The sequence below is a fragment of the Ixodes scapularis genome, unplaced genomic scaffold (genome assembly GCF_016920785.2).
Source record: "Ixodes scapularis isolate PalLabHiFi unplaced genomic scaffold, ASM1692078v2 PGA_scaffold5__190_contigs__length_132052651, whole genome shotgun sequence".
Taxonomy (NCBI): domain Eukaryota; kingdom Metazoa; phylum Arthropoda; class Arachnida; order Ixodida; family Ixodidae; genus Ixodes; species Ixodes scapularis.
Window position 1 is genome coordinate 66,649,829 of NW_024609880.1, and position 14,720 is coordinate 66,664,548.

The following is a 14,720-nucleotide window of genomic DNA, read 5'->3' on the forward strand; positions in this document are numbered from 1 at the left end:
TCTTGGCACACATACGACACTCCAAAACTTCAGTTCGGCGTGCAGCCCATCGACGTCAAACTGACGGTCCCAACTTTTATGAGAGGCTTGATGACGGTGCATTATAAGATATTAAACAGCTAAAGTATGCATCAAAGAGTACGGAAAAAAAAACACGAGGTTTTGCAGTAGGGCCAAGAAAACCCCGATTATTATTATTTTTTTACAGTCATTCACATTTACTTGGGCTATTTTAAAAAGTTGCACAACTCGGCTAACAAGTCGCTCGTGAAAGTTGGTAGCACTGGTTGAACGTCAGTGCGCTGTACGTCCAAACGAAGTTTAGGGGTGTCGTACGCTCTGCAAAAACTGCCTATTAAGGGGAGACACTGCCCAGAAAAAAAAAATTCTGCAAAAAAAGCTGATTTTGAAAAATAACATATTTACATCCACCAACAACTAGAGAGTATTCCCAAAAAGTTTAATTAATTTTCACTGCATAGTTAATTTTTTATAAATTATTTTCTGTCCACCAAAGCGAAAGAAAAGGTAGGGTTTGGAGCACTTTGAACACATTTTTCTCCGTTCCACTTTTTGGTATAAATTCCATTTTAGTCAATCTATCGTTTGATAATGGCAAAACAGGGAAGGCTCATTCTTCCTTTTTCCTGACTGAAATTTAATAAGGAGTGCGGCTATGGATCTTTTTTGTCACTTTACGGGTGTCTTTTATAAAAAATGTTGACATTTTGTCGAAGACACAGAAGACCAAAAAGTTGACCAATTTTGCAGAAGAGAAAATTTATAGAAATAAATTACTTTTTAGAAAAAATGTTCCATAGCCACACCCTCTAGACATTCTGCTACATATCTAGCAAATAATAATCTTGAATATTGTGATAGTTTTCTGACGATAGATTTACTAAACAATGTAGGCGTGTTGCTGATAGAAGTTACTCTAATTTCCTTCTCATTTAACCGGCAGACCTGAAATTTTGTTATACACCCTCTAACATGACCACCAGCCTACCCTGTAAATTTCATTAATTTTAATACAAGAGTTCAAAAGTTGACCCCCCTAGGGGGTGTGTCCCCTTAACATAACCGGCGTGTTTAGGGGTCTTATTTATCGATTTATCAAAAATAAATATTTTAATATACCGTACATTTTTTGCACCGCGTTATTTGCAACATTGCGGTCCCTCCGGCCAAAACTGCGCGTTCAAAGCTCTCGTCACAAACGGCTGCCTAACACAGAACCGCTTAAAATGCTTCTAACCTTTCTTTATTTGCTTTGTAATCACCTGAAAGCAAGTACGGGTATTCTGTCTTTTTTAAGTGCTTGGAATAAATGGTCATGTTCCTTGTAACGGCCTTAAAACGCGAACCCATTCCCGCTTTGTATTGCTCGACATACTGTTGCGCGACAAGTTTTCTCCTACTTATGGCAAAGAATAGACATTCCGTAGACCGTACTATAGAGTTCTTCATTATTAGCGGGAGCGTTTTTCGTCACGTTGAGTAGAGATTGAGCTGGCGGCCATGCAGAAGACCAGAAATCCGAAGCGTATGCGATACACGAAAAGTCCCTAATAAAGTTAGACCCTTAGGTCCTTCGTGCAAGGCTGTTGCAAGGCGGAGCACAAGAATTCCTTTTTTAACGCGTTCACTTTTTTCGTTAAAACGGCTTCAGACATGAAGGCCGACAGTCCCTGCCACCGTTTCTGCGCCGCCGCCACCGCCACCGCCACCGCCACCGCCGCTGCCGTCCCCGCTCCTCTGGTTCTCCGTTCGTCCGCGGGAGGGCGAGCGGCGCGCTGGAGTTGCGAATAGACGTTGAGTGGCTAGATGCAACGTTTCATCTATGACATCCCCAGCTCTTGAGTTACTACCACATCTCAGAGCACCCTACTCGTCCCGCAGTCGTGGCTGAGTGGTTAAGGCGATGGACTAGAAATCCATTGGGGTCTCCCCGCACAGGTTCGAATCCTGTCGAATGCGCAAACATTTTTTTCTTTTTTTAAGAAGACAGATGGGATGGCAATTGATGTGAGCACGGACGCCGGACAAGGCCAGACCCTAAGGAGCTTCGCCCCTAAACAAAAAATGGCATTCACAGTTGCAGCGACGTCTGCGTCACACGTCCCCCACATTCTACGCTTAAATCCCCCATGTCCATTGACATACTATCGCAAGTGCAAGCACAAAAACGTAGCGCGAGAGAATGCCTTGTTTCCAAGAAAAATTGTAGAGCCCATCCACTTCACGTGAACCTCGAGTATAATTCCCAAACTACGACGTCTAGGGCGACCTCAAGGACAACTTCTAGGACAATGTATGGGACACCGTACAGGACGACCTCAAGGAAGATACCTAGAGATGATAACAAGGGATCAGGACCTCACCATCTAATAATGCCAAGGAAAGCTGACTAACCCTGGTTTGCCCTTTTCATTTTTATTTATTCATACCTGCCACGACCAATGGGGAGTTTTCTGTTGACATGTGAAGACGCATTTTTCCCAAACTCTAGCCCATTACTGCTTTGCTGTAAAGCGCTCGCAGCTATAACGGCACTTTGTGATACCAGACTCTCGCACCTATGAGACAAGCCCTGCACCTCTCCCTCCCAAAAGTCGTCGCTAGTGAATCCTTGCAGCGCCGCCTAGCTCGCGTCGGCGGCGCCACCCGAGCAACCTGCAGCATCTTGCAACGAGCGCGACGCCAGCACGCAGGGACGGCAAGCCCACACACACGCAGGAATTATCCCGTACACAACTGGTACAACAGAGTAGAAACACCAAACCAAGCCGCGGTGGCAGCGTACCAGATTCAAGGGAGAGGCGAGCCGGCTGCGTCAGCGCGGAGTCGGCCGAACCAGGTCGCGGGCTTCCCTCCTCGCCGCCCAGGCTCAGCTCACTGCGGATATCCCGGGAATGTGAAACGGCATCCTTTGGGTCTCACAATGCGGGTCGTGACAAATAGTGACCATGATAGAGCGCCACGTCGTCCAAGTAAAAAGATGGTGTCGCATGTGCAAACCCCAATATATTCTGTGAAAGGAATGTGTCAAGGGTGACGCAAGGGTACCTCGTGAAGCCAAAGTGCGCCAATGCTCATACTGCATTAGGGGACGAGAAATAAATGAGCAATAGGCCTTTCTTAACAGAACAAGGGGGCACCATTTCCTTAGACGAGTGCAAATAATAGTAACGTTTAAATGTCGAACATTTAAATCAAATTGTAGTTTTGAAATAACTGAGATATCTAAATAATTGCGAAAATTTGTTTCAAAGTTTAATTAGTTGCGAGTGCTTTTCACGTAGTGCAATGTAAAGCTGTAAGGTAACACACATAAGGATGTCACAACTGCCGTTATTTTTTTTTTTTTTTTTTTTCAGAAAGAGAAATTCTGCACAAGTAAAATTCAGATGCAGGTTGTAGTGATTTTTTACTTTTATGATCATCTGCACAATTAAAATAGAGACAGCTGTAGTTATAGCGCTTTTCTACTTTTCTACCAGATTTTTAAGCTTTATAACCCCATCATCAATAATGTGGTTATAAAGCTTAAATTAGTACTTTGAATAGACATGTGCGAGGTTGTGTGTTTCTTTATAACACAACTTTCTTGCCTAGGAACAGCTTTCATAGTATTTTGACTGGCCTTTTTCAAGAAACCAATCACTTTAACTCTATAGCAACATTGCTTATAGACAAAGTAATATTGCAAGAGCCATATTAAGAAATAAAAATGTACACATATCACAACTATAGTTGGAAAAGGAATGGGATATTTTTCTAATATGCACCTGATATTTTGAAAAAAAATGTATTCAATATTTAAAACTTCGCGATTCAATCTCGGAAAACACTTAGTGGTAGTATTTGCACATGTTAAACTGAGGCAAAAAGTGGATCAAATGTCTCATCATAGAATCAAAAACATGGGCTCAGATAAATGTAACTAAAGGCAACAGCTGACTAATCAGGAACTCCCAACTTTGTCACACCGCACTGGTCCTTCAATCTAGAATAAGGACTGAGAGCACTCACCGGTAGTAGGTGTGGTCAACATCGCCACCACCCAACCTAGGAAGGGCAAAAATAAAACAAAAAGAAAACAAGCAAATGGGAAAAAGGAACCAAACAAAGGCAAAACCAACCATTAAAAACAATAAACTGAAGTAGATAACATGCACTAGAACCAAATAATAATAAAAAGCACTCAGCAAACTTTATTCCCTCAGCAATGGGAGCATACACACAAGCCGGGGGCTATGTCTATCACTAAACTCTATTCCGTTACAGAAATGGTTACCGAGTTTCTAATATATTCTTATAGAACACACTAGAAACTCAACAGAAACTCGTGGATCATTTTTGTAAGGGTTGATCAAATTCAGACACTGGGCCAAAGGTCCCGTCATCAAACTCTCATCAGTCTTTTCACACTGCATCGAGATATCTTGAAACCCAGATGTACAAACCGTACTGCAGATAAAACGTCATAATTGCTCAGCGATCCGTCGGTTTTTACTCTGAAGAAGTGCTCCAAGGCAAGGTCATAACAACTTAAAACCAAGGAACCCAAAAGCTCTTTCAGGCAGTTCTAACACCCACAGAATGAATCCAGTGCCGAGCTGTCATTAATTAAAAAAAAAAACAAGTCTTGCACCAAAACACAGAAAAGAAAACGAAAGACTACCAGACATGCCAGAAAGCAGGCAGAATGCAAAGGACAAACAAAGAGGGAACCTTCTGCGCTCGAGGCTAAAAACTGCAAGGACGGGAAAAGGGCAACGCTGGAAGGCGCAAAGCCCAGAAACAGTAGAATGAAACCAGAGGCAGGCAGAAGACAGAACGACTCAAATGAAAACGAGGGAGGTTCGAAGGAAGGGACACTAAGGCCAAGACCAAGAGGGCAGCCAGACACTCACGGAGGCAGTCCATTGGCTGCCCCGGGGGTTGCCGCCGACGGCCGGTCGGAAGGGGAGAGCGTCGGAGGTGCCGCCCTCTTGCGCAGCCTCACGCCGGGCGTGGGAGACGCGCCACTAGAACCTCGCTTGCCACTGCCGTTCTTGGTTGCTTCGCCGGCGGACGAGCCCGCCCTATGCCCCGCCCGGCACCAACAACGCTGTCAGGGACGACGTGCTTGCAACGCCGGAGGTCCGATTTTCGTCAAGGTGAGAGCGAGAGCGTTCTCTTCTGCTAACTGAACATGGCACCACAGCTTGCGCGTAATCAAACGTCGAGATATTTTTGATGCATTTGCGCGTGTCTCAGAAATATATTGAGCAGGAGAGGCCTCGCTGTCTCTGATGTGCTTGCCCTTCATACTCCTTCATTCGCCGGTCAATGTAAGCTTGCGTACGGCAGCACAACTTGAGATTTGCAAAAATAGCGCGAGTTGTCAGTGGCTTCCAACGTGAAGTAGCAGAGGATCGCGATTTCCATGTGCGTCCAATGTTACCTCACCACAGTGCTCAATTCATAGCACATGAGTAACTTTTGTTATGGTCTCTTAGCAGGCGACGTACAGTGTTTTCTTTTAGTTTTATTTCCATCTGCAAACGACGCTTCGTAGCAGACAAACCATTCGCTTGCATTAGCGGACAAACCGTCTACAAACACCACCTTCACTCGCACTATGAGGCAAATTAGATCTCGCTCTCACTTTCGCAGGGACCAAAATCGGACCTCAGGAATGGAAACGCGCTTTGCGTTTTGCACTTGGAGATGTTAAAAGTATGCAGAATGAGAGAGGGTGCTCCATTACCACGGTCCGTGTACCAACACGGTAGAAATGCTGCGGCCAAATCGTGCTGCGCCACATGGTGGTGCAAGCTAAAGCACAATTAGAGCAATTCCAAACTAACCAGAAGTGTACAGTCCAGCTCTACTTGGAAACATATTTAAGTAGCCCATGCCCTTTTTCTGAATCGGAACTTTCCTAAACTTATTAATATAGACACAGGAATGTTTCAAAACTGGAAAAGGTTGGGCCAGGTATCATGGGGACGGTTAATCATGGACGTTACAACTCCTTGCATTCCACTACAATACGTTTCGTGGAGCTCGGTTGCCGTTGCAACCATCTCGTAGTCGGCAGTCATAAGCAATAGCAATGCAGTCAGTTACACTCAAACACAAATGTTTGAACCAGCTTTAACTTTACCATGTCATCACCACATGTTATAAGTAGCAACATTGTAAGGCTGAGCAACTCTTTGAAGAAGCTAAAGAAAATATCTACTCTACGATAATGACTCTACTGGCTACATTATGTTGGCTCCAAGATGTGAGCAAATATTCAAATAGTAGTTTAAAACAATATGCGATTCGATATTCACTTCGAGATGGACCGCAAGATTCATACTTTTCAAAGTGTCCATTGCAACAGGTTAGGCCTGTTGAGGGCGTTTCTCACCGAGCACCTGTGCCCTGCGCAAAAGCAAAACCCGCAGAGCCCGCGAGTTCTGCAGTGACGTAGAAGGGCCTCTTGGCCAGAACACCCACCTCGACGGCGCACCGCTGGCACTGGTGGCAGCTCTCTTGGCTTTTGGCTTCTTGTCCGGCCGCCCAGAACCCACCAGGTTCTCGTAGATGCTGCTGAAGCTCGGCGTAGGGTTGCTGCTGTTGCTGTTGCTGCCGATGCCACCCGAGGTGGGCGGCGGCGACGCCGGCTCCAGCTTGGCTTGGAGCGGCGCCGCGCTGGATTTGGCTTCTCGGTTCTGCTGCTGCGAGGGGCGGCCGCGCTTACGTTGGCGCTCGCACGACCCAAACACGGGACTGCCCGTCTGCACGACCGCCGCCTCTGTGAAGTTTGCCGTTGTAAACTTCCCTGGCAGCTGCAAGCGAAAGTGACGACGACTCAGGACTGGCACTCCAAAATGTCTCCCTTCACCGACGCACGTGCACAGTTCTATTGTTCAGCCAGGGTCTCCGAATCCCGATAAGATCCCATAATTATTGCATCAACCACGCGACTTAACAGCTTTGCATTGCCATGTACCTATGAAGCTTCGCTGTTTTGCGCCAGTGCTGCTATGGTCACCAACGGAATGAAAACACTGGGCCATCCCTTTGGAATGCCTGGCCTCCAGCACGCACTCGTACTCTGCCGTACCTTGTCCGCGAGGGTGCGCTTGAGACTCGCAAGACGTTAAAGCATTACCGAAGTTGGGAAGCACCTGCTGAAGGCGGGACGGCCGAAAGAACCCTCCGTCATCCTCGTTCTGCGCGCCGCTACAGAAGCAACAGTTGATGCAGGCATGCATCTATGTTAGCTCGCTCGGAAATTCTGTCTGCTCTACAAACAATTGCAAGCACAGCATCCCGATTGCAGCCCCGCTTGCAATTGTGCTTAGACTGTTCCAACAAAGAGGTCCTGGCAGGTGAATACTCAATGTATGTGCATGTGGTGCTTGTTTTTCTCGCTTTCTGAAATGACTGAGGGAGTATAGGTTCGACATTCCTTGGTTACGAACGTAGGACAGCCTCTAACCAACGCAAAAACAAACAAAACATTTTTTATATAAAGCGAATAAACTTGAGAGTGTCTACAGCCGGAGGTACATGAAAGATGAATCTAGCTCATCCGGTGGTGCACGCCTTGTCGGCGATTCCAAGAAAGCTGAGAGCGAGAGTGTTTTTGTGTAAGCTTTTTCTCGCATCATGGTGTCACGAGGGCCAAACCATAACGTAAGAGCCTCGTTTTGAGCACAGTCTCAGCAGCACAAACGGAAGGAGTCGCAATCGTTCAGCTTGCAGCAAAATCGCCGTCTCATCCTTCCATTTTCACGCCGTCCTCAGGACCGCGGCGGTGACTCACCGGAAGCGGAGCGGTGGTAGAGGTGGTGGAGGCCGGCGTGTTGTTGCCGGCCCCGGACGAGGGCGAGGAGCCGTCAGAGGCCCCGTTGCGGGGTTCGGTGGCGTCGCTGCTTGCGCCGCCGTCCGAGGAGGCCGCACCGCCGTTGGTGGCCTGGCGCGACAGGGCCCGCTTCTCCTGCGGCGTGGCCCCCTTCATGCGGGCCCGCCCCGTCGTGGCCGCGGGCTTGCGCTCGGGGCTCGCTTCCTGGGAGTCCTCGCAGTCCGCCGGGATCGGCTTGAACGCCGGGATGATCTTGATGTTGCTGTCCCGCTTCTGGAAGAACGGGGCAGCCATTATTGGTTCGCTCCACCGTTGGAGACGTAATCGTACGTGGCGTGGGTTCTAGGCTCCTAGCGACATGGGCGTTCCCCAGACTTCCCCAACCTCCCAAATTTCCTCGACCATCCTTGCCCCTAAGCAAAGTGGGAGTTTGAATTATACTTGATCACTACTTGAGCAGATCTGAGCCACTCACTGATGTATGACTATGTGCCAAACACTCCCCTGTGTGTGCAGCAGTGTTTGCAATGTATTTAGGGTTCTGCGTTGCTTTATTGCATCGATGCGGAGACCGAGAGGGGTTCCTCGACCATCAATCTTAATAAATGGGGCTTTTTCGAGATTGAGAGGTTTGAAATCTGTGGTACGAAGGAAAAGTTATACAAAGACCTGCATGTCTGCTCGAGTAAGGGCCCGTTTCTCCCAGCCAGAAGCCGCAAGCGCATCTACGAGTCTTGACAATGTAAAGGTCACGGCCGTGTCCAAGCATCCATCAGTGTCTGTTCACGAATGCTAATGAAGCGCGAAAAAACCACTTGTAAGAGGAAAACCGTTGTTAACTTTCAAACGGCTTTTATTATTATGACTGCTCGAGTCGCAGGTCAGATTCAAATGAATCCGGACTGCGTCTCAAGCCACTCGTTGACAATGATCATCATGATGAAGAGGATGAATGATGTCCTGATGATGACGCTTGTGTCTACGAACGAAGTAGTTTTCTGTAACATTATACATTTAAGCAAAAAAAAAAAAAAAAAGTTTCAGCTGGTTTGTTTTTGCTGTATTTATTCACAAATTTACGTCGACCAACATGACTGTGCCAGCTTAGCGCCCGTGGGCAATGTGAGCGAGTGTGACGACGCAAAACCAGAATGGTACCAAAAGATATTCAGCTTTGACCACCAGGGGCACTGCTCAAAACCTGTGAGCTGCAGGCTGTACTTCCTCCAAATATTGTGACAAAGTACCCGTTCCGAAAGTCGGCGGTGGTTTACTGGAGAGTTTACAGATTTCGAGAGCCACAATAAAATGTTACAACTGTTTACGAAAATCAGGGAGATGCAATTTGGACTTGGTACATGGGAACGTTAAACAAACATACTTCATTCCAAGTAAAGTAAATTTCTTCCCTCAATTTTTGAAGAGCAAATGTTGGTCGAGCCTCGTCACGAAAATATAATATGATTAAAATATATGCAGCACCTGTGGTGTTAACTTTTTTGTTTTGTTGTTTCAGGTCCTAATAGTGAACTTGTTAGTAATCATTTTAGGTCGAAGCAAGAGAGGCCAAATAAATTCCTCACCAACTTCTGGTAGTGGTATGGGCAGTAACCACAGTATTTCACATTGTCCATGTAGTTTCCAGCCTCCTCACACAGCAGCCCAGCTGCCTGAGCACTGAAAGACATGAAAACAAGGGCCAAGCCATGTATCTTTTATAAATGCCAAAGGTATCCCTCCAAAGGAGTCAAGCAATGATTCCTAGTCTTAAGATCAAACACACCAACTCCTGAACATTTGTGTCCAGTTCACACATACATCTCAGTGCTAAAACAATGCAGCCAGCGCTGTGTCTATGGCGCCGAGTTAGCAGCCGAGCTGTATCTGTGAACAGGCCTGCGAGATGCTTTACTGCAACATCGAGTGGTCACAGTGCCGGCGAAATCCAGGGAATGGTGCATTTTTTAATCTCGACATCAATCAAATGCTAGATGCATTGCCTTGGCTGTTTGTACAGTTCTTTTTTAAAGATTAAGACGGAAAAAAGCTTTGGCCGAACCATGTGGCATCTCACCATGTGACGTGGAAGTACTGCTTGCACCCAGACTTGTTGCATTGCATGCATGCCCCGATGGAAGCCTTGCTCTCGTGACGCTGTTGCTCACAGATGAAGCAGGTCTGCACATGCAATGGGGGCATGTTCGTAAGGTTTGTAAATTAACAATGGTGCCATCTCCTACTGCGCTGAAGTCCACATTTCTATATAATATTAACAGAAAATTTACTATTCAACTTAAGGGGGGACACTACTTTGGAATGCCAACTTTTGAACTACTCACTCAATTGGTGTGATATTTGCAGGTGGTCTTTGTACCCATATAGAAGGAGGGCATGCAGAGTTTCATCCCTATGAACCTATTTTATGAGGTGCTCTACCCCCAGAACGAAGTAAAGCATAGCTTTGCATGGAATCTGCTCAATGAATCTATCACTGAGAAATGGTGTTGATGACCACATATTTTTCTGGTGGAATGCATACAGGAATAACTGTTATGGGTTACTATACATTTTATTTTTTTAAATATGCATTTTCCAAATAAAAATATATTTATGAAAAACCAATTTTTTTTTTTTCACTTGTACCAAGTTTTGCAATTTACAATTTGTTTTATAAAGGAATATGAAAACACGCCGAAGACACAGGGGCACTGACACCCCAAAGGTCGTACTCTTTTTTATTGTCTAAAACGAGGCAAGTTGCAGTCATAGACACGCAAAAAAAAACGCATCGCGAAAAAAAATTTCCCCGCTCGCGCGCGCGCCTTTTTATTTTTGGCGTTTATATTTCCCGCGCTCACCTCCTTGCTTCTTCTGATCGGTGACGTCAAAAATCAGGAAATTTAAAAGCTTTCAAGGCGACATTTCTATAACATTTAATAACGGCAATCGCAAAACATGTTTTTTAACGCAATGACAAACGCACTACGGCCCTTTTTTTTTTTGAAATACCAAAAATCAGATTTTGATGTGATGTCGCTTCCTGGATTTGTGTTCTCCCTCGGAAAACTTGGCGGCGCTCGAGCAGAGGCTTATCGCCGAGTCGGGGAAGAAACCGGTTTTTCCCCGCGCCGGCTCCCTTCTATCCCACCTGCTCACCTCCTCCTCTCTTTGGGTCGCGGTAGCAACGGCGCTTTGCTTCACAGCGTGGTGCGGAGGTCCGAAAGAAAGTCAAGTCGCAGGAGACCGCAAAATTTGACTCACTGCACTGGCGCGGATCGCGCGGGAACTTCAGATCCGGCATTTGGAAATTGTTTTTTTAATTCACAAATACTGAATTCCCAAGTTTCGAATTTTGAGGGTAATGTCCCGGCATCATTTTGAATCGTTTCGGATAATAAAATAAATTATGATTTTGATGTGTCAGTGCCCCTTTAAGACTGCTGATATGTAGGAATGCAAAAACATTATACTCTTGCGGGTGAAATGTTTTGCTCCGGCGGTGACATGACGCTCCCCCACTGAGCAGGTGCGGGGGAAGCGTCATGTTTTGTTCCCCAGAAAAAATTTTTTTTTTCTGGGTAGTGTTTTTTTTTAGAGCTGCTGCCTGATATGCCAAGTGTAATATCTGCAATACTCAATTCTCTTTTATATATTCTATATAGACAGGTTCTGCTTCTTCACAGACACTTGTTGCCCGAAACTAAATATCGGACACTACATGTCCGACATTACATGTCCAGTCCAACACTAGGTTTTTGACACTGGATGTCTGACACTAAACATCCGGCACAAGTTGTTCAACAATACATGACCAACGCTAGTTGTCCGATACCTGCTGTCTGACATACATTGTCTGACACCCGTTGTTTCCAGAGCCTTTTATACTGGGAGAGCTCGGCAGTCTATTGATCCAGCTGCCAGTCTGGCAGCACTGATCGAACAGTCTGCCAACTGTGCGCACCGCATTCAAAATCTCGTCGTCCGCCATGATGTGCCTTGTCTCGACCCGGCAACCGTCTGACTAGGGTGGAGCGGGAGACGACGGTGAAAATGATCGTTCTGCGCTCCGCGAGACGTTAGAAGAAAACGTAATGGGGTGCTGTAGTGCCATTGGGTGCTCGAACAGAGCGAAAAAAGGGTTCAGGATGTGCCCGTTTCCGCAAGGAAAAGAAAACCGTGCAAGGCACAAGATCCGGGAGGCCAAAACAAAAAGGGCTAAGTGGAAGCCGATTTCGAGTTCTCGATAGTGCGAGGTAATATTATAATTAATTTATTTTGTGAGTTAAATAGGTTTTATTTTGACTAAAACTGTGCAACGACTTGACGCGGCAGCGTCAGGTGAGAGTGTCCGTTGATTACGAAGCAGTTTCCTGCTGAGCAAGACCCGATACTTGCGAGCGGCCTAGCTTGCCAAATTTGAACTGTGTTTATTGTATTTCAGTATTAGCGGCGAGGTTTCGGTGGTGCTCTCGTTTGGTTACCTTTCGTGACGTTATTACCTTGTGAACAGCAAGTTCGATGGTGTTTGTAATGGCATGGTGGAAGCCTAAAATCATAACACTCTAAAAGCAACACTGCATACACCATAAAAATTGAAGTTCTTACATTCCTCTTATTTCCGCCGATGAGACATCCTTTGCTGACGTCATAGTCAGCATTCGGCCAATTGTGGTGGGCCGACCACAGCGACGCTTTCGATCGCTTACATCGCCAATAAGTGCAAGCGGAGCCGATCGCTGCAAGCGCGTGCACATCGCGCTGAACGACGCGTGCACTGTACGAGCGCACGTGCTCCGTCATCACGTTCAAAGCATTCATCTCGCTCTTGTAGCTTTCTCTACGCTCGAGTTTTTAGAAGCGGCCTCGTACCTCTGCTTCGCCGTCTCGCAAGCACTTTTGTTTCGCTAGCAATACCTTTACTTTTTTTTTTTTTTTTTTTTTTTAATACGCGTAGTTAATACTTATTTGTCTTGCCTTTTTTTTTTTTTTATTTAGGTGCACTTTGCAGACAGTGGATTCGAAAGCGGTTGTCAATCCCAAAAAGCTCAGGCACAACGCGATGCCGACGCCGCTTCTTCACAGCAAACCAAACAATGTCAGAAAAAAAAAAACCAAAAGACCGGCAGGTGAAGAAGCACGACGGAAAATCACGATCGGTCCGCCGTATTCTACACAATGGTGCACAAACCTTGTGGTGTGGTAGACAGTCGGGAGCAATCCAGACAATCAAACTTACCTCACTAAATATGCAGAAGGCCGCTGAGCTACATCGGACGTCGGGCGATTTTGAGAAATTCACCATTTATAAATGAATGCCGTTCGTAAATGGGCGGTTTGTTAGCTAATTTTTACATCAATAAAGCACCGAATCACAAAATGGTTGTTTTCTGACTTTCTCCTCACGGCAACAAAAGTGTGAACGGCAAAACCTACACGCGCATACATCGCACGTCAATGGGGACCCATTTGCCGGGAGGCATATCATGGCGGGAGCGGAACCCGCTGAATCTGCTAAACCTAGTGGGCCGTGAGCCCCTCCCATTTGCCGAACTCTCCCAGTATACACCGACACGCTGTTTACAAACAAGCCAGCATTTGCCCACACCAGGTGTGGGCACTGCGCATGCGCAGAAACCGAATTTGCGTGAAGTGAAGCGTCTGCGCATGTGCAGTGCCGTCGACAGCGCCACCGCAGCTGCATGACGTCAGGGCCGCGTGTTGGTCTATAAAAGGCTTTGGTTGTTTCACACCTCCTGTCTGACACTTGTTGTTCAACGCAACCACAACTCAACTACTTTCACGCCCAAAAAGAAGTCCGCAGCCCTTACCTTGCTGAAGCGGTCTTGTGGTACCAACTGCAGCACAATCGGCTCCATGGTCGTCACATTGCCAAAGCGTACCTCTGGGATGTACAGAGCGCACACCACGTGCGCCCAGCCTGCGTGCACGCAAGGGCCACCCATAAGTACACAAAGCCTTGCCCAGTAGAAGGGGACGCCTCCCCCTCACCTCCATTGTCGGTCCTCTTGAGTGCACCATCTCTGGAAGGACACAGCTCGCAACGCTGCAGCAGAATACAAGATTTACATAACCTTTGCCATTAAGATCCAAAAGCAGCACAACTAAAAAAACACGCATATACAAAATTAAGTAAGCGTGTTTTTGTTGCATCATGACAAGAAAAATTTCCACTCAATGTTTCCAGCTGTTCTACCATAATAAATTGCCACGAACCTTCCAGTGCTAAGCCTAACTACAAATACCGGGTGAAACAAGGAGACGGTAGGCTGTTTAAATCGACCGGAAAATTTGGTTTCTTAACCTATCGCGCTACGACTTTGCGCAGCGTTGCCCACAGATGGTGCATTTTTTTGGTAAAATTTGCAAAGAGCGAACTTACCCGAGGAAAAAGTAAAGAAAGAAAAAGGCTTAGCTCCTATGGAAATGCAGCGACGCCTCCGGTCTGCAAACAAAACGGCGCCGCTTCGCACGGGAGACAAGAGATGGCGCAAGCGGTCGCGACGCCAACTGCCGCCAACGAACGAGCAGACGACACAGAGAGTCGGCCCTTTTGCAGACAAGGAACTGCAGTTCCTTGCTGTTACCGCGCCTGTCTTTTTTGTTTCTGCGACTGTCGCCGCCTACGGAACGCGCGCCGCTTTTGAGTCAAAAAGGTTGTCTGCTAAAAAGGCCTGCTCTCGGCGCCGTATGCTCGTTCGTTGCGGCGTTCGTTGCGCCATCTCTTGTGTCCAGTGCGAAACGGCACCGTGTTGTTTGAAGACCGGAGGCTTCGCTGCGTTTTCATAGGAGCTAAGCCTTTTTCTTTCTTTACTTTTTCCTCAGGTAAGTTCGCTCTTTGCAAATTTTA

General features: G+C 46.6%; 1 protein-coding gene across 5 annotated transcripts in view; it reads right to left on the minus strand.

The window, feature by feature from the left end:
• LOC8028282 (protein AF-10) overlaps window positions 1–14,720 on the minus strand; it is a 53,130-nt gene that overhangs the window by 29,127 nt on the left and 9,283 nt on the right. For 3 of the 5 annotated variants that reach the window (XM_029985441.4, XM_029985440.4, XM_040505275.2), the window contains exons 3-11: window positions 13,862–13,916; window positions 13,681–13,790; window positions 9,927–10,030; window positions 9,436–9,529; window positions 7,814–8,125; window positions 6,499–6,830; window positions 4,920–5,090; window positions 4,036–4,071; window positions 2,807–2,898 (exon numbers count right to left, since the gene is read on the minus strand). In XM_029985441.4, coding sequence (XP_029841301.2) covers window positions 2,807–2,898; window positions 4,036–4,071; window positions 4,920–5,090; window positions 6,499–6,830; window positions 7,814–8,125; window positions 9,436–9,529; window positions 9,927–10,030; window positions 13,681–13,790; window positions 13,862–13,916 — 1,306 coding nt within the window. The remainder of the gene's footprint in view (window positions 1–2,806; window positions 2,899–4,035; window positions 4,072–4,919; window positions 5,091–6,498; window positions 6,831–7,813; window positions 8,126–9,435; window positions 9,530–9,926; window positions 10,031–13,680; window positions 13,791–13,861; window positions 13,917–14,720) is intronic. The other 2 variants (XM_029985443.3, XM_029985442.4) reach the window with 1 other exon arrangement.